Source organism: Ascaphus truei, chromosome 2, assembly GCF_040206685.1.
Source record: "Ascaphus truei isolate aAscTru1 chromosome 2, aAscTru1.hap1, whole genome shotgun sequence".
NCBI lineage: Eukaryota > Metazoa > Chordata > Amphibia > Anura > Ascaphidae > Ascaphus > Ascaphus truei.
In genome coordinates this window covers 315,873,285-315,893,600 of record NC_134484.1, presented here as the reverse complement: position 1 = coordinate 315,893,600, position 20,316 = coordinate 315,873,285, and the positions used below count along the sequence as shown (strand labels likewise).

The window sequence follows — 20,316 nt, the reverse complement described above, 5'->3', positions numbered from 1 at the left end:
GGTAGATAATTCCTAATGCTGATGGTACACTACAGACATGTAGTAAGCACGGTAGGGAGGAAGTCCATGTATAGCACAAAGTGCAGTCAGAACAGACCCCCAATGTTCCAAGCAATAACAGGATAAGCAGTGGTCAGGATCGGACAGCCCAGTAAGTGGAGCGCTCCCGGAAAAAGCCTCACGGCGAAACGGCCGTCGGAGCGGAGCTGTGACAAACCCTCACTACCCCTTGACCCGTGTGCATTGTGTGGGCTGTCACGTCTTCACTTACGATACTATTGATGCTGGGACTTCTGACACTGGTCTGTATCGCTGGACTCCCTCACTGCTTTGCTTACTATATGCCTGTAGTGTTTAATGTTGCTGGGCTGTCCGATCCTGACCACTGCTTATCCTGTTATTGCTTTGGAACATTGGGGGTCTGTTCTGACTGCACTTTGTGCTACACATGGACTTCCTCCCTACCCTGCTTACTACATGTCTGTAGTGTACCATCAGCATTAGGAATTATCTACCTATCTCAGCATCTCACCGGGTCTTTTTTCATTTACCTCTGTGGCTCTGTTCACATTATTGATTACTTTTTTCTTAGCCATTTAGGTATTTTTGCTGTATGTTACACTAATTTTCCCCTACCAATATTTTTTCTGTGTTATTTTATGCAGCATATAGAGTGTTTTTTCTCAGCTGTTTGACTTACAGGTTTCTGATGAATTATTATGTGTTCTGGCTTGTCCATTAATTATGAGTTCTTATTTATCTTTTTGATCGGCCGATCTCTGTCACATTACTAGGGGAATTTTCTTTCCCCTTGTTTTGTAATGCTTTATTAGAACTCTTGATGTTTGGTCTTTCCAGTTTAGGGGTTTATTTGTGTTTAGATATTATCAGCTTTACTTTACAGCAGTTAATTTTATATGTGGTATGTGTTTGAGTTTGTCTTGTGTGTTTTACTTATGCATTGCTAATAAAGTCCATTTTTCTATTTTTTCATTACATATTTTTGTGACCCTCCTTTTTCATTTTGGGTTTATATTCTCCTTGGGTCGGTAGCACCGCCAAAGGGTATTTCTCACCCTGATGTCTGGTTTTATGTATTATCAGGTCATTCAGAGATGATTTGACTGCAGCATCTTTGTTGTGTTTTATATATATATATATATAGGAAACCATGTTAAAAATGGTTATTGAGGCAAAAAGTGACACTGTGTGCTCATTTGCATGTCATTTCCCAGAATCCCTTGCTGCAGTGGAAGTGCTGTATGCTGGGTGATAATGGGGAAAGGCGGGGTTGCAGACCTGCCTAAGACATGCAGATGAGCATACAGCTATATTTGCATATTTGCTTTCCTGTGGAGGGTTTTTGTCACGTTTTTTACTCACCATAACTTAACTCAGTATTATATATATATATATATATATATATATATATATATATATAAATAGGAGCGCCAAGCCCAGTATAATGCAGCACATAAATTGTAATAACGCATTAAACAGCTATCTTTAAGCGCACTTCTTGTACCTAATTGGTCCCATTATATGGTTTTGAAGCAAAAGGTGGGACTGTGCGCTCATTTGCATGTAATTTCCCAAAATCCCTTGCTGCAGTAGAAGTGCTGTGTGCTTGGTGATAATGGTGAAAGGCGGGGTTGCAGACCTGTCTAAGACATACAAATGAGCATACAGTAATATTTCCATTTGCTACTGTATATGCTTTACTGTGGAGGGATTTTGTCACTTTTTTTACCCATCATAACTTAACTAAGTGTGGTCTATCTATCTATCATCTATCTATCTATCTATCTATCTATCTATCTATCTATCTATCTATCTATCTATCTATCAATCTATCTATCTATCTCATCAAATTAAAAAAAACATAGAATATATACAAACATAGTGAAATGGGAATATAGATGCAGACAAACCAGCAACAAAACTGTCCCATAAATGTTCATAGGTGATTTTTTCAAGGTAGAAAATGCTTCTGGTGAAGGAGGTCATGGCTGCTTTCAAATGGACGAACCACATACGAAGTAAAACGTAAAATTGCATAAAAGATTTTATGTGGGAAGGGGGACATTTCACTAAATGTTATTTTAACTTTTACCCTTGTGAGTGCACCTTTTCCCCTTCAACTGTTAAATTGTCATACAATTTTACGCTATGGGGCGTACACTTTCTTTTTTCATATATTTATATATATATATATTTTTTTTCATATGACTGTATATATATATATATATATATATATATACAGTCATATGAAAAAGAAAGTACACCCTCTTTGAATTCCATGGTTTTACATATCAGGACATAATAACAATCATCTGTTCCTTAGCAGGTCTTAAAATTAGGTAAATACAACATCAGATGAACAACAACACATGACATATTACAATGTGTCATGATTTATTTAACAAAAATAAAGCCAAAATGGAGAAGCCATGTGTGAAAAACGAAGTACACCTTATGATTCAATAGCTTGTAGAACCACCGTTAGCAGCAATAACTTGAAGTAATCGTTTTCTGTATGACTTTATCAGTCTCTCACATCGTTGTGGAGGAATTTTGGCCCACTCTTCTTTACAACGTTGCTTCAGTTCATTGAGGTTTGTGGGCATTTGTTTATGCACAGCTCTCTTAAGGTCCAGCACAACATTTCAATCTGGCGGAGGTCTGGACTTTGACTGGGCCATTGCAACACCTTGATACTTTTCTTTTTCAGCCATTCTGTTGTAGATTTGCTGGTTTGCTTGGGATCATTGTCCTGTTGCATGACCCAATTTCGGCCAAGCTGTATCTGTTGGAGAGATGGCCTCACATTTGACTCTAGAATACTTTGGTATCCAGAAGAGTTCATGGTCGATTCAATGACTGCAAGGTTCCTAGGTCCTGTGGCTGCAGAGCAAGCCCAAATCATCACCCCTACCCCACCGTGCTTGACAGTTGGTATGAGGTGTTTGTGCTGATATGCTGTGTTTGGTTTTCGCCAAACGTGGAGCTGTTCATTATGGCCAAACATCTCCACTTTGGTCTCGTCTGTCCAAAGGACGTTGTTCCAGAAGTCTTGTGGTCTGTTCAGATGCAACTTTGCAAACCTAAGCCGTGCTGCCATGTTCTTTTTAGAGAGAAGTGGCTTTCTCCTGGCAACCCTTCCAAAAAAGCCATACTTGTTCAGTCTTTTTCTAATTGTGAACTTTAACATTTAACATGGTAACTGAGGCCTGAAGAGTCTGAGATGTAACTCTTGTTTTTTTTTTGCAATTTCTCTGAGCATTGCACGGTCTGACCTTGGGGTGAATTTGCTGGGACGTCCACTCCTTGGAAGATTGGCAACTGTCTTGAATGATTTCCACTTTTGAATAATCTTTCTCACTGTAGAATGATGGACTTTAAATTGTTTGGAAATGGCCTTATAACCCTTCCCAGATTGATGGGCAGCAACAATTGCTTCTCTAAGATCATTGCTGATGTCTTTCCTCCTTGGCATTGGGTTAACACACACCTGAATGCTCCAGACCAGCAAACTGCTAAAACTTCAGCTTTTATAGAGGTGGTCACACTTGCTGATGATCAATTAATCAAGGGCATTTGATTAACAGCACCTGTCTCCTACTTAGCATCTTAATTCCTATGGAAGCAGTATGGGTGTACTTAGTTTTTCACATATAGCTTCTCCATTTTGGCTTTATTTTTGTTAAATAAATCATGACACGTGTAATATGTCATGTGTTGTTGTTCATCTGAGGTTGTATTTACCTAATTTTTAGACTTGCTAAGGAACAGATGATTGTTATTATGTCCTGATATGTAAAACCATAGAATTCAAAGAGGTGTACTTTCTTTTTCACACAAATGTATGTATATGTGTGTGTATATATATATATATATACTGTATATATATATATATATATATATATATATATATATATATATATATAAAAAAAATTATCCGAAGATAATTAATGTTATATAGATAGTAAAATATCTACTTTTCTTGATAGGGTGCGCGTGAGATAGTTAAACAGTATCACTGATTTTTATTCACATATTCACTTTTTTCACGATATTAATTACTATCATATAACATATTATTTTTCACTTTATTGCATACTTATTTATATTTGTATATCTATCACAAGAGCGCCAGGTGATTTGTGTTTCCTTGCACGTTAGATAGGCCAGGATCACCACACTAAATCGGTAAGATAATGATTTTTCAACATAGTGTGATTACATTTGTTGTGGATATATATATATAGATATATATATATATATATCTATATATATATATAGATATATATATATAGATATATATATATATATATAGATATATATATAAACACACATAAAGTGCTCATTTATATGCGTACATTTAATCAGGCCATGTTTTCAAATATAAATGAGTAGGACAGGGAGTATCAATATCAGTACAGGGAGTAACTTCCTAACATTGAGAAACATGTCATTGTGCTGCCTATTGTAATTATACGTAAGTCAGAGGACCATAGGAGGAGGTAACCTGTACATGTGATTTAGAGGGCTAAACCTTAAATATAACCAGCAGGCTCCTCCCTAAAGCCCAGGTATCATTAATTGGTCATCCACACCTATGTTGAGTATATGTTTGGCAAAATACAGCCATGAGTCTGTATTTCAAGCCAGGGATATTCCATTGATGACTCAGCACTTGATTATGGCATCTAAAATGATCACACATACAGTACCTGAAAATGAATATGACACTTTTAGGTTCCTTTCTCAAAGCCTCCAAACTGCAAAACTCGAGCATAACTGCTGGGAAAAACTCTGCACCGGATTTATCACTCATGAAAATTACATTGGTTGTAATATGATTCCCTAATGCATCCTGTGCAGTTTTTTTTTACCCTCAGTTTTGAAGCTCTCAGAATTATATACTGTGTTGTCAACTCCCCCCTCTTATTTTCACGCATACAGACACTGGGGCACCAGGTCTTAACAAATGTCAGGCTGGCATTTACTGCACTGTATTTGATTCTGGGTGTACGCAACCTCTCAGAGAGAAGTAGTTCTCATGACAAATGAACAACAACTTTAACCACAGCAAATCGAAAACTCACATGGTGGGAGGATCCTGGTCCTGTCCATGCTTGCTCACTCTTTCACCTAGTAAAACAGCCAGTACGTTTAGCAAATGCCACAAAAACAGTGACAGAGTGTACGATTGTATTTGACGTGGCAGGGTGCGTAGTCTTTCTAACTTGTTTAGATAATATATGTTTTTTTTTTAAATGAACAATGAAATAATCAGTTCTTCAGTTTTACATAGGACTAATATCACGTAAGATACAGTATGCATAGAGAAATTCAGATGCGTTGACATGGGCCACATCTGTAAGCAAAGTGCTCCCAATGGTCTTAATACACACCTGAGACCAATTACACGTCTACTTGCGTATTTGAGGATGTTTATATAATGAGACCACATCTGTGAATACAGTAATAAGGTAGTCAATGGCACAGGGTATATCAAAGGAAAATGTAACACATTGCCTAAGTAACACCTTTAGACCAATTATATGCATGGTTGTGCTTTAGAGGTTGTATGCACAATGATTGCCTGACTAGCTTAAGCATTTGCAACCATCTCAATCTTTATGCATGTGCAGATGTTATCTATTTGTGATGTCTTCCTCTCAAGGGGTCAGTAACATACTACATTAAGCCATGGGCGAGGAACACGGGGAAAAGCACTGAGCTGTACAAAACACAAAAGGTGCACAGAAAGGAAATAATACTTTAAACAATTCAGTGAGGCAGAAGACGTAACGGCTGGAGCACACACCGCGCTACACGACGTGTGCGCGTTCATCACCGACCCCTGGCGGCCAATGGTAGTGTTCATTGTTGAAACTACCATTTGCTGCAAAGCGTCGCCGCTGCTGCTGCAGTCGCGGGAGTCTTTCCAAACTGTGATTCCAGGCTGCAGCAGCGTGACGTCAGTTTCAGCAGCCAATCAATGTCCAGACGTTTTCATTGATTGGCTGCTGAAATTGCTGGGGGAAGAGTGACGGGGGGGATGAGTGACAGGGGGGATGGGGGACGGGGCTTATTATTTTATTTATTATTTATGCTCACATATTTATTATTATAATATTACATTATTTATTTATCCGTAGCCTGCCCGCTCCCCCGCCGCCCGCCAGCCCGCCCACTCCCTCGCCCCCCGCTCGCGGATTATTCCGTCTGCTGAGGATGATCACACATTGACCAGCAGATGGAGGTGTGGACGTGTGCATGCAGCCATGCAGCGTCGCGAAGCCCCATGTGTGCTCGAGCCCCAAGGGACTGTGTTATTTTTCTCTCAATTTAATTTATTTTAAGACCCTTTGAAATGGCATAACTTTTCTCACGTTCTTCATCAAGTATGAACTGTTACAGTACGTCAATTAGTAGCAAATACTTTTATGTAATCAAGGTGACAGGTCATAAAACACTAATTGCCATTTTATTATTCTAGTAATCCCAACAGGGCGTTCGGTAACCAGGGTATGTGAGGGGTCCCCAAAAGCATGTAATGGCGGATTCCAGGCAGTTTAGTGGGTTCCGGAACCTGTGCGGGCACTGCACCTCAGTATGTGCAGTTTGGAGTTTGATTAAGAGTATGTTCCCCTCACAAGCTCAGGACATTATAGTGCCTGGGATCGGTCAAACTATTTTGTTAGCAATTGTCTGAGAGTAGGCAATAAGATTTATTTGAGGATTTGTGAAACAAATATTTTCTAGCAGGGGATGCACAGTGTAAAAAAGCTTTTGAACCACTGTTCTAGTTCAGTGATTTTGTTGTTGATGAGGTTTTTGTAATGCCATAAGTGAAAGAATGGAAAAGTTGCTGCAGCTGAGTTTTGAGTGTCAACTTTGTGTAATAGTTCATTGCCCAACTTGTGATCTTGACTATAATGTTATCCCTTACTACCATTAAACATGTACTCACTAGTGCTCAAGCACACTATCAATTGGTTTTTGGCTTCATCGTTGTCCTTTTCAAAAATGTCCCCAACAAGCTGACTACCCTACTTTACAGGGTAGAACTGTCATGTCTCACTTAGTTTACAGTGAATCTGACACATTGAAAAGCAGTTAAGATAACAGGAATCAGAACTAATCTACTCACTACAATGTGGTGGAACCGTCAATATTAACAGCTGTGCGTTTGGAACCTTTAGGGAAATTAAGTTCTGATTTTGCGGTCATGGATGGGGGTTGGATAAACGATAGCCATAGTGGATCACTGGAAATTACCATGTTTATTAGAAAGGGATGGAAAATTTTGCAAACATGAACCCATGCTTTGACAATACATCTTCACAACCCCTACCAACAATCATAACATGGTACTGTATAAAAAAGGGCTTATCTAAATATTTAAAAAATACAAAGTTGAATCATAAGTTGTCCCTTATCTATGGCCCCCCTTTTTTTTAGGAGAAAAATGAAGGCACGGGCTCCCCCTCCACCCATCAGAGCCATTGCTTCTATACCACCGATGAAGCAGAGGTCATTTTCAGAGTCAGATGTGATTGGAAACCAGAGCCCAGAGGACTTTAAGGAGAACATGCTGCATAGAAAGGTGGATCTCACAATATCTTTACCTGGCGGTCAAGAGAAAGTGGCCACTGTCGATGGAAGGTAAGTGGACAAGAGCAACAAGCAGTCAAGTGTAAGCTTCCAATTCTCTTTATCTCACTGAAAATAGATCTTGGGGTCATCCACAATTAAATTGAAACTTCAATTTGTAGCTTCACATTGCAAAGCCAGAGATAACCATCCTCACACTGATGAGACCCAAAAGGTAGAAACAGCTGTCTGTGGGCAGCTTTATGGTACACACACTTCTTTAACCCAGGCTGTACTGTGTAATATGGCAAGCATAAGCTTACAGAGGTGACACTGTGCGTTTTCATTTGCATGTCATTACTCAGAATCCGTGGCTGCAGTGGAAGCACTGTATGCTAAGTGACAATGGAGAAAAGCAGGGTTGCAGACCTGTCTGAGACATGTGAATGTGCTCACAAGTGGTATATTTATTTACAATTCAATAGAGAATTCATTATAAAAGGGGGGCTTATCAGGTTTTTTTAAGTGAGGAATAGATTTAGTATTTAATATGACAAGCAGATTCTGTTTCTTGTGACTGTCAGAAAAAGTCACACAAACTGCAAATTGCAAACTATTAAAGCCATTTAGGGTGCTAGAACACCCAGCCCCACCACTAAGCAACCCAAAAGAAAATCTACTGTAGATATATTTTATTGAAAGCAAAAGATACAGGACAAACAAAAACCTCTAGTTTTCATGACTAACAAAATGTCTTATTGCTACAGATATTAGATAAAGATTGTAAAAAGTTAACATTTAAAAATGATTTTTGAATATAGTCTATTGTCCATTTTTTGTGTGTAAATTGTCAATTGTGTTATGTTTAACGTAGAAAATATGCCACTATCCTTCACTTTTGCCCTACACAGGACTGCCGCTTGAAAAGAGACCTCTCATTTTGGGGCCAAGACAGCCTCAAATATTTTTAGCTGTCTTGTACTGTATCTTTTACTTTCAATAATTTTTTTTTTTTTTTTTTAATGTATTTTTACATTTTAAACAGTTTTGGTGTGCTGCTCACACCATACAGGAATTGTGTTATTGTATAAGAGATATGTTATAACCCCTTTAGTACTCTAATGAAGTTCTCAGGGCAATACAAGGGCCGGAACCCTAATAGTCCTTATGGTATATTTGGTTTGTTTTGTGGGTTTTTTAAAGGGGAGATTTCAGTCACTGCTCTCAAGGAGCAGGGAACACAATCTGGACGGAAGAGGAGGGTCATCCATAGGGGGGGTAGGGTAGCAAAGTTTTAACCATGTGATAGCTACACCAATAACACATGGTCATGATCCTGTTCATGGGATTTATGGCAACAAAAAGGGGTTAATCTAGCCCAAGCTGACTATTCTCATTGTAACCAGGGGCACGGACAGGGGAAGAGAGCTGGGACAACTGTCCCGGGCCCGGCTGGCTGATGCTGGAAGTTGAGTCCAACCAGAGGTCGGGTTGGGCCCAACTTCCGTGCCCAGCTGCTGGTCTTCTGTTGTCTGTTAGGCCTCAGCTCTGGGGGAATTGAGTGTGGGGAGGGGGTGAATGTAGTTTGAGATGGAGGGGGATTGAGTGTGAGGAGGGGAGCAGAGAATGCAATGTGAGGACGGGAGGGGAAGGATGGAGTATGAGGAGGGGATGGGTCAATTGAGTTGTAGTAGGGAGGTGGAGAAATGGGAGTGTAAGGCTGCGCTTATAGTACCAGCGACGCGACGGCGACGCAACATTGCGGCAAAACAAATGTATTGCACTTATAGTAAACGGGAGCGACACTGGCGGCGCAAATTTTTGAAGCCGGTCAAATTTGATTTTTCAGAGGCTGTCGCCACATGCGACAGCCTCGGAACCAATCAAAGACCTGGGCGCCTGCGATGTCGCCAGAATGCGAATTAGAACTTTTGCTAGCGGTGACGGCGGCGACGTCATCCGTTGCCGTTGCGCGCACTATAAGCACGGCCTAAGAGAGATGGAGGGGAGGGTGTATGAGAGGGGGATAGGTAGGTGTGTAAGAGGGTAGAGAGATGGGGTTGTAAGTGAAGGGGAGAGGGGAGGTGTAAGAGAGGATGGTGGGGGTTGTTAGTGAGGGAGAAGGGGTGTGGGTGTAAGAGGGGGAGTGGTAAGAGAGGGAAGGGGGAGATGTGGGGTGTAATGTTGGTAGTGAGCGGCCAACTGTAATGGAGGGAGGGGCAAGGTGGTGGGTGTAGAGAGGGAGAGATGAGAGAGGGAATGAGACAGGAGGTTAGTGAAATACATGGGGGAGGGAGCGGATGAGAGGGGGGAGTTTGAGAAGGGAGAGAGAAATAGAGGGGTGAGATAGCGAGGAGGTGAGTGAGAAGAGAAGTGTAAGAGAAAGAGGGTGGTGTTGCAAGGGGGAGACCTTGGTGAAAACTCTAGTCCTGAGCCCCCAGAAAGCTGTCGGTAGCTCTGATTGTACCTATAATAAGAGCCTGCTGAAATCCATTTTTTTTTTACAGCTACAGGGGCTATAACAGAGTGTGTGAGTTGTGTATACTTTATCTAATGAATGCATTCCTGAGATCATATTTCAAGCCTCTCCATTTACATGCATGTGTTTTTTTTTGTTGTTTTTTTTTAGTATTTGTATTGTCTCTCTCTTTGAAGGCCAATTTTTTTTTCAGGGCCGGCTGGGAGTATGGCGGCGACCCGGTGCACTATGTGTGAACGCAGGGCCTCGGTGCCCCGATTATGTCATGTGATAATGTCACATGACGCGCGGGACCGCTTGCCAGCCCTCGCGTCACAATCTCACATGACTTTTTGTGATAGTAGGAGATGCTGGTACTTACAGAGGCCCCACTCTCTCTCCCGGCAATCACAGTTTAAATGTTGTGGTTGTTAAAGCAGCAGTTCAAGCAATATCCTACGTGTGTTTTTTTTAATACATCAGTTCTGTACTATGAGAAAATACTTGTAGCATTTTAAAAAAATGTTTTAAAGACATTTTTAATATTTCTAATGTAGGAAGCATTTCCAAAGTGACAGCCCCTTCCCCTTCTGAGCCCCGCCCTCTCTCTAGCAGTGCACCAATTGTGTCTAGTAACTGCCCAGTCAATCATATTCCAGGACTACTGTACATTGCCCAAAATGCTGTGCAAGAACTGAATTAAATAACCCGGAGCAAGCGATCGATTGCAGGAGAACGGACCGATCTGCAGCTTATCTAATCACTTGTCACTGATTGTATTGATGCACATATTGAATGGGGAAAAAATATATATATTTTTTTTAAAACGGCAGCTTGAACTGCAGCTTTAATTTAACCACAATAATATTTAAACTGTGATCACAGAAGTTGGGCCTGGAAAAGCGTGGGGCCTCTAGAAGTGCGTGATCCTGCTATATTATGCGAGGATCACATTAGTGATCTGTAAAAAGCAGAGGGGAAAAAGGGAAGGTTGATAAATTGAAACATAATGATTGGTTTATGATTTATAATAATTGTGCTGATAAGAGAAAAGATACATTTTGCATTTTGTTTGTTTGGGACTTAAAAGTTCAGTCCAAAGAACATCTTTTTTTACAAATCAAGTATACTTTTTTTAAATTATGTATTAACCCAGTAATCATCTGTATGCAATCTTTTCAATTGTAGCCTCATTGCTAACATCTGTGCAGCACAGGAGCTGGTCAGATAAAAACTAGAGCAAGATCTCAATATATTCAATGGGGTCAGGGGAAGCCATTTTGTATCTGTGATGTCATTCATGCCTTGCATGGCCCCTGCTTCACCTTGTCAAGCGTGTAGCCTACAATTAAAGTTCTCCACATTCCCTCATTTTTACCATACACCTTAAATTTAAAGGAATAGCTTTAGCCATTGGGGGGCACATCCACAAAGCTCTGTTAAGTCAAGGCAAATAACGTGACATTACCTAAATACTGTAGGTAACAGACATTGTTTTCCCTGAATTTACCAGGAATCCACAAAGCTAATTATATGCAAAAACAACAGCCATTAGTTATCTCATTAGAATATGCTTAACGCGTGTCTCACTTAAAGGTGGTGTTAGCTCACTCTAGATCCAGAAATATGGGTTTTGGCAAGAAGGAGAGATCTATTTTAGTTTAGTACCAAGTGTTATATATATATCCCCTGAAACCTCCCTTTTACCAGAGTTACCTGTGCTCAAAAAGTAGCACACTTGGGCGATATCACATTAGCATATCTCCCAGTTATGTCAGGTGTGCTCCTCCTCTTTGAGCCCTATTGACTTCAATGGGAGTTTCCGTGCACTAGTGCCCTGATCAGCACTATCACAGTTTAAGGAATAACCCTCCATGTGTAATGCTATTCTCATTTGTGACCATTAAAATCGTTGAGCTTTTTGATACAGAATGTCATGACACCCTGGCTATGAATGACCTCTTCAACCTATCCATTGTTCAACCCTTTGAAGTGAGTGGCAGAGAAACAGGCACAGTGGCTGCAAACAAATAAACCGGTAGATTTATGTGACACTTCATTCAGAGAACATAACCATGTGGAAATGGCTTATGTTACATAAGGAAGCAGTGACACCTACTTGACATTTTTAAAATGACGATAAAGAAGCAACTGTACGCGTAGCTCTGTTAAAGATCTAAGGCACAGACACAGCTTCATGTTTTGCGGCAGTATAGACCAAGGCTTGGAGACTAAGGCTAAGACCCCGCTCCCTCAGTCAGCGCGCCCGCACTGCAGACAGGCGCGCGCTCTGAAAGGCAATTGACCGCTACCTGCGGTCTGTACTGGAGCGGGAGGTGGTGTAGTTTGAGTGAAGGGTCCCCCCCCCCCCACACACACAGCTTCCCTCCCGCAGCTCCTTCCCTGCTCCCCTCCACTCACACACACTCACAGGCACTCACACACACAGGCAAATACACACACGGGGGGGGTGAATCGGAGCAAGGGGGGAAATCGGAATAGGGGGGGGATTGGAGCAGGGGGGGAATCAGAGGGGGAAATCGGAACGGGGGTGAATGGAACGGAGGGGATCGGAGCGGGGGGGGGAAATCAGAGGGGGGAAATCGGAACAGGAGGGTGAATGGAACGGGGGGGATCGGAGCAGGGGGGGAATCGGATTGGCTGCTGGGATCCAATCCGTGATTGGTTCCCTTGCATGCCACGTGACGTGGCACTCGCTGAAACCACAAGCTCCTTGTAGCTCCGGCTGGCTGACGCGTCACAGCACGCAGTCAGCCACGCTGGAAGGAGCCAGCGGGGACATCAAGAACAGAGGCAAGCAGCTGGTGGTCCGCGCGCGGCTGCAGCGGGACCAAAGCCTACATAACCAAAATAAGTGTGTTGCTGTGAAACGAATCCTAACAATACAGACACAAGTTAAACTGCACCCCACAGTAATATTGTTTTAATTAATTTCTTTAAAGACCTACTGTAACTATAAAGTAAAGGTTAGATGACACAATGTCGCTCTATTTTATGATCTACATTGGATTTGAGTGGAAATACTGTAAGAATTGGCATCTACAAACAAAAGTACACTATGAATATTCTCCCCCCCCCTCATGAACTGGGGATAGCTTTGTCATGTAGGAAACATTCATAAACAACAAAACAGGTAGCGCTAACCGCAATGTGTGTGGTGTAGTAACTATTACCTTATATATTAATTAAAACTATACATAAGGGGCTGCCTAGGACACAAAGCCTGACCCCCTGGTCAGGAAAACAGTATGGACAGGGAATAGTTCCGTGGGCGCCTATAAAATTTTACCACTCTAAAGGATATACGAAAACCAAGCCTGTTGGTTGTGAAGATTGTTGATCCTCACGGTGGGCTTGAAAACAAAGAGAAAGCACAACACATAGCATAATACTGTTGAAACATTAAACAAACAACATATAAGACAACATATAACAGCTGAATACTGAAATGGTATTTTTAGGACAATAAAATCATTTAATATCAATTAATATTTACTATAATGCACAATTTGCATGGACATATAGATTTAAGCAATTAAAAATCTGAATAGGTGGTTCAACTGCTCCGTAGCACCAATGTTGATGATAGCAATGCCTACTCACCAGATGGAATAGGTTTGCAGGCAGTGGATATTTTAGAGAGTATCCCCTCTCATCTGTGTGCTGCTCTCTGCTTAGCTGGCGTCTCTGTCGGCTCGTGGGTGCAGCTCATCAGCAGGGACTCCTGCAGCTCCAGGAAGCACGTCTGAGCAGATGGAACTCAGCTGCAGCTGATTCAGCACGATGTCAGCCACGGATCACCGTGAGCTAGTCTATCTGCTGCTCACTGCTAGCTGGCGTCTCTATCCGCTCGTGGACGCAACTTGTCAGCAGGTACTCCTGCAGGGCGCCAAGCACGGTGCTTGAATAATGGGAAACCGCAACAGCTGGTTCAACTCGTCGGCGGCTATAAGAGATGGTTAGCTGGCAGCTCACGTTGATTCACCGATGTACGGGGGGTACTACACCAATGTGTGCGGGGCTTGAACCTCCACCCTACGCGTTTCAAGAGCGATCTGCTCTCTTCCTCAGGGGTATATGAATAAAAAAGTCCAAAATGTCCTTTAAATACTGACTTCACCATTTGGGTAAATAGTTCCACCTGTAGCTAATTGCACATGTGCTGTGCTTGTAATAAAGTTGCTCTTAGTGTGTTTGCAATCAGACACTGCACAGTGAGAATGTCTTTGAACAAAAAAGCTACTTACTATTTTGTACAGCTGTTATACATAATGACAACATTAAACATAACACAATATACAATGAACATATACTACTAACAACATATATATATAAACATGACACAATAAACAATGAACATATACTACTAACAACATATATATATTTATGTATATAAACAAAAAAAAAATGAATAAAAAAAAAAATAAAAAAAAAAAAATGCATAATTTTAAGGTAGGACATAAAAAAAAAAAAAAATTATTTAATATAATATGCGAATTATGATTAGATAAAATGTATTAAACCAGTGATAGTGTGCTTATTTATGTAGGAGGAACCTACTGCTATAAGCGAATTTAAACACTAATGTATATGACATGTCACCTTATGTGGATGTATTTGGTACTAACCCACCAAAAAGGATTTCAAATCGAATTCTACATTTAAGCCCATTGGGGACAGAGTACATAACTCATAAATCCAATAGGACTCTCTTCTCCCCAATAGGCTCAATGTGTTACCTCCTCTCCAGTGTGGTACAATGCGCTCTATTCCTACGCACCTCAAACCTTTTGGGTCTTTATTGTGCACCTGAAGAAAATGATTAGACACATTGTGTGTGACTAAACCAGTTTTAATATTGTATATATGTTCATACAAACGTCTTTTTATAGCTCGCGTTGTCATACCCACATACTGCAGACCACACGGACATTCAAGTAAATATATAACAAAGGAACTACTACATGTAATATGTTGTTTAATTTTATACTGTTTATGTGTTTTATTTGATATAAAATTAATTTTTTTGTTACTGTATTTGCATGCCGTGCATTTGTTACAGAGGAAGTATCCAGCACAGAGTGTTGTGTCTCTTTGAACTGGCTGCAGCGATGGACAGCTGGGTGCCAGTCTCTGTCCTATATTAGGAGCTTTTGTGAATATAATATGTGGATATTCGGGTAGAATTCCCTCTAGTTCTTTATCCTTTTTCAATATTGGCCAGTATTTTCTTAAAGTTTTGCGTATGTTGGGTGCCATTTGGTTATATTGAGTGACAAATGACAAATCGCCTGATGAGTTAATATTTTTATTTTTATTTTTATATTGTAAGAGACTGGTTCTGTCCATCGCTGCAACTTCAGAGATAGTTCTATCCAACTCTAGTGGGGAGTACTTCCTCTCCACAAATTTTTGTTTTAAATCCTCGGCTTGAATTTTAAATGTATCTGGATGTGAGCTGTTTCTTTTCAGTCTAATGAACTGTCCCTTAGGGATGTTTTTGACCCATGTGGGGTTGTGGTGACTCTGTGCATGTAAATAATTATTTGATTGAACCGGTTTAAAATATGTGCTGGTGTGTATGTGATTATTAACTATAGTGATTTCTAAATCTAAAAATTCTATTTTATTAGTATTAGTGACAAACGTGAATTTTAAATTATTAGTGTTGTTATTCATATATAACTGAAACTGTGTTAACTGTGCTAAAGTGCCTGACCAGATAAAAATAATATCATCTATGTAGCGCCGCCACAGCACCAAGCTTGCACCATAGGGACAATTGGACCATATATGTTGTTTCTCCCAATATCCCATAAATATATTAGCATAACTAGGAGCAAACTTGGTGCCCATGGCGGTGCCACATACCTGCAAATAATAAGCTTTATTAAAGTGAAAAAAATTGTGACAAAGGATGAATTTAATTCCTAAAATCAAAAAATCTCTAAATTCTTTTGAAACAGATGGGTCATTTTTTAGGGTGTTTAAGACTGATTCACATCCTTGATCATGGTTGATTATGGTGTATAATGAATTGACGTCTGCGGTAACAAAAATATAATGGGGTTGCCACTGAATGTCCTGGAGTGTCTGCAGTATGTGGGTAGTATCCCGGAGGTAAGAAGGTAATTGTATGACATATTTCTGGAGTTGTCTATCTATATATTGAGATAAGTGTGATGTTAATGATTGAATGCCCGAAATGATGGGGCGGCCGGGGGGAAAATTTATATTTTTATGTATTTTAGGGATTATATAAAACAAGGGTAGTCTGGGGTGTTTATTGTAAAGAAAGTCAAATTCTTTTGGAGTAATTAAATTTTGATCTAAACCAAATGTTAAATAATTAAATAATTTTTGCTGGTAATGTGTAGTAGGATTCGTTGGGAGGAGTTGGTAAGTGGATATGTCACTTAGAATTCTCAGTGACTCTTGGATGTAATATGATTTATCCATGATTACCAACCCCCCCCCCTTGTCCGCTGGTTTTATGATTATGTCTTCATTTTCTTCAAGTGCACGTAAAGTTATTTTTTCATCTTTACTAAGATTATCAGTCCTAACTTTGTGGTTTCTACTTAGGGTCTCTAGGTCATCTGTGACCATTTTAGCGAATGTGTCCACAAAGGGACCACTCACAAACCTAGGAAAGAATGTTGAGGGATTTCTGAACGTTGAATTGTTTGTATTTAGTGGTAAGTTAGTGTTGGTGTCCAGTCTAGATATGGCGTCTCTTTGAAAATATTTTTTGAGGCAAAGCTTGCGCACATATCTTTGGACATCAACATACAACTTAAAACTATCTGGCCCTGTAACTGGAGCAAAGGATAAACCTTTTGATAATAGCTTAGTTTCTTTGATGGTAATTGGATGTTGGCTTATATTAAAGATATTTTGATAAGCACTTTGACTTACTGTTTTTGTACCTTGCCTAATTTTTCTCCCTCCTCTCGTTCCTCTAGAGTGTTTTTTCTTTTTCGATTGTCTTTCAGGGAGTTTTCTTTTCCCAATAAGTCTCTTATTACATCTCTTGCTTGTTTGGGCTCCCTCATTTGTCGCCAGTCTAAAAAAGAGAACGTATTTTTCTCTTCTTCCCGACTGTGACCAGGGAGACGTTGTTCTCTATCTAGGTCTATAAGAGGTTGGTACTTATTCTGATGATGATATTGATCAAAGATATTGTCAGTATCTTTACCCTGTATGTTGACTAGAGGGCTTGGAGGAACAGGAGGGGACGGGTGTTTGGCTTTTGTACTGCCAGTTACTGGTTTTATAGAAGATGGTGTTGAAGGTCTTCTAGACCTCTTAGGGGCTATAAATTGTACTGGATCAGAGGATATTTCATTAGGTTTTACAATAGTTTTTTTATAATTTGAAGGAATTTTATGTGAATAATCCTTATTATACCTATATTTTTCATTATCATATCTGGGTTTTTTCCAATTTCTATAACATCCCGTGACATAATCATTTTTGTCCCTTTGGAACTTTGTTTGTTTTGAGATTATAGTATCTTTTTGTAATTTATCCATTTTTGTTTTAATTCTAGCTTCTAGCATTGGTAACTCACAATTATCTTTATACTTTTCAAAGTATCCCTTCATATCGTTAATTTCATTGTCTAATGTTTGAAGACATACTTTGCGTTTTGATATTAACAGACGCATTAATTCAAACGAACAGCTGTCAAGGATGCGATTCCATTCCAAAATAAATGATTCACTTTTGAAGTCTGTTGTAGGTTTTTTAAATAATCTCAGTCCTCGTGGAATACATTTTTGTTCAATATATTTTTCATTGGTTATCGCATCCCACAGCTGCTTGTTTTCATCAATCAGTAGTTTTTCTAATTTATCAGCCATATTTTCCATATCATTATCAACTGCGATGGGAATTTCCTCATCTGCAAAGATGCTATTAATGTCAATATTCCTACTGATTCTCTGAGCAAACAATTGAGACATAATTGTCCTGGAAAGCTGCTAACCTAAAAGGGGGAAATGCACATAAACAACAAAACAGGTAGCGCTAACCGCAATGTGTGTGGTGTAGTAACTATTACCTTATATATTAATTAAAACTATACATAAGGGGCTGCCTAGGACACAAAGCCTGACCCGCTGGTCAGGAAAACAGTATGGACAGGGAATAGTTCCGTGGGCGCCTATAAAATTTTACCACTCTAAAGGATATACGAAAACCAAGCCTGTTGGTTGTGAAGATTGTTGATCCTCACGGTGGGCTTGAAAACAAAGAGAAAGCACAACACATAGCGTAATACTGTTGAAACATTAAACAAACAACATATAAGACAACATATAACAGCTGAATACTGAAATGGTATTTTTAGGACAATAAAATCATTTAATATCAATTAATATTTACTATAATGCACAATTTGCATGGACATATAGATTTAAGCAATTAAAAATCTGAATAGGTGGTTCAACTGCTCCGTAGCACCAATGTTGATGATAGCAATGCCTACTCACCAGATGGAATAGGTTTGCAGGCAGTGGATATTTTAGAGAGTATCCCCTCTCATCTGTGTGCTGCTCTCTGCTTAGCTGGCGTCTCTGTCGGCTCGTGGGTGCAGCTCATCACCAGGGACTCCTGCAGCTCCAGGAAGCACGTCTGAGCAGATGGAACTCAGCTGCAGCTGATTCAGCACGATGTCAGCCACGGATCACCGTGAGCTAGTCTATCTGCTGCTCACTGCTAGCTGGCGTCTCTATCCGCTCGTGGACGCAACTTGTCAGCAGGTACTCCTGCAGGGCGCCAAGCAGGGTGCTTGAATAATGGGAAACCGCAACAGCTGGTTCAACTCGTCGGCGGCTATAAGAGATGGTTAGCTGGCAGCTCACGTTGATTCACCGATGTACGGGGGGTACTACACCAATGTGTGCGGGGCTTGAACCTCCACCCTACGCGTTTCAAGAGCGATCTGCTCTCTTCCTCAGGGGTATATGAATAAAAAAGTCCAAAATGTCCTTTAAATACTGACTTCACCATTTGGGTAAATAGTTCCACCTGTAGCTAATTGCACATGTGCTGTGCTTGTAATAAAGTTGCTCTTAGTGTGTTTGCAATCAGACACTGCACAGTGAGAATGTCTTTGAACAAAAAAGCTACTTACTTACATACAACATGCAAAAAATTCCAGTTTTAGTAGGAGCCTCTCACTGTTAGTCTGACCCAATAAGAATGTGGCATCACTGGAGCAGAGTAAAAGATGGACCTTATCTAGTTCCTACAATAACTCTTATGCATTGAATATACCAATGTTTTAAAACAGGGGTTCCTATGATATTTGGGTTCCGTGGGGATCCCTAAAGTGTTCCCTGTAATGTTCAGGTCAAATGAATATTGTACCAAATACAGAAGAATTTACAATGCATCTGATCTCAGGTACGTTATTAGAGAGGGTTGTTTTTTTTTTTTACAATGCATCTGATCTCAGACGCGCTATTAGAGAGGGTTGGGGTTCCTTACATTGCATCTGATCTCAGACGCGCTATCAGAGAGGGTTGGGGTTCCTTACAATGCATCTGATCTCAGACTCGCTATTAGAGAGGGTTGGGGTTCCTTATAATGCATCTGATCTCAGACTCGCTATTAGAGAGGGTTGGGGTTCCTTATAATGCATCTGATCTCAGACGCGCTATTAAAGATAGTTGGGGTTCCTTACATTGCATCTTATCTTAGACATGCTGCATACTGTATTAGAGAGGGTTGGGGTTCTGCAGAATTTCACAATATAATTGTACGGTTTCTCAAATGAGCAATCCAAATGGCGAATTTGTTTGTGATGTCTTGTTTGTTTTTAACATATGATTGAAGAAGGGGGTCTCCAGAGCTGAACCCCATTAATTTCAGCTCCTGGGACCCCCTGATTATGGAGATACAGAAATCCGAAGGGTGTGTCGGTATCTCTCTGCTTTTTAAAGCTCCCGCGTTACGTGGGCCAATAGTAAGCCGCGCTGGATGATGTCACAGCTTCCTATTTGCCTGCATGGTGCAGGAACTTTTTAAAAGTGGTCATTACGTGATCCGTGGTAGTGAACCAGAGCGGCTACCGACACCCCCTACGGAGGTAAATGTCCGAAAGCAGGGAGTACCCGAGGCTTAAATTAATGGGGGTCAGATCCAGAAACTCCCTGCTTCAATCCTATGTTTAAAAAAAAAGTAAAGAAGAATTTACCTGCTTTGATTGCCTCTTTAACCAAAGA

General features: G+C 40.3%; 1 protein-coding gene across 6 annotated transcripts in view; it reads left to right on the top strand.

Moving 5' to 3' along the window:
- The window catches only part of COBL (cordon-bleu WH2 repeat protein), a 431,588-nt gene that overhangs the window by 125,294 nt on the left and 285,978 nt on the right, over positions 1 to 20,316 (top strand). For all 6 annotated transcript variants that reach the window (XM_075586505.1, XM_075586504.1, XM_075586501.1 and 3 more), the window contains one exon: positions 7,474 to 7,677. In XM_075586505.1, coding sequence (XP_075442620.1) covers positions 7,474 to 7,677 — 204 coding nt within the window. The remainder of the gene's footprint in view (positions 1 to 7,473; positions 7,678 to 20,316) is intronic.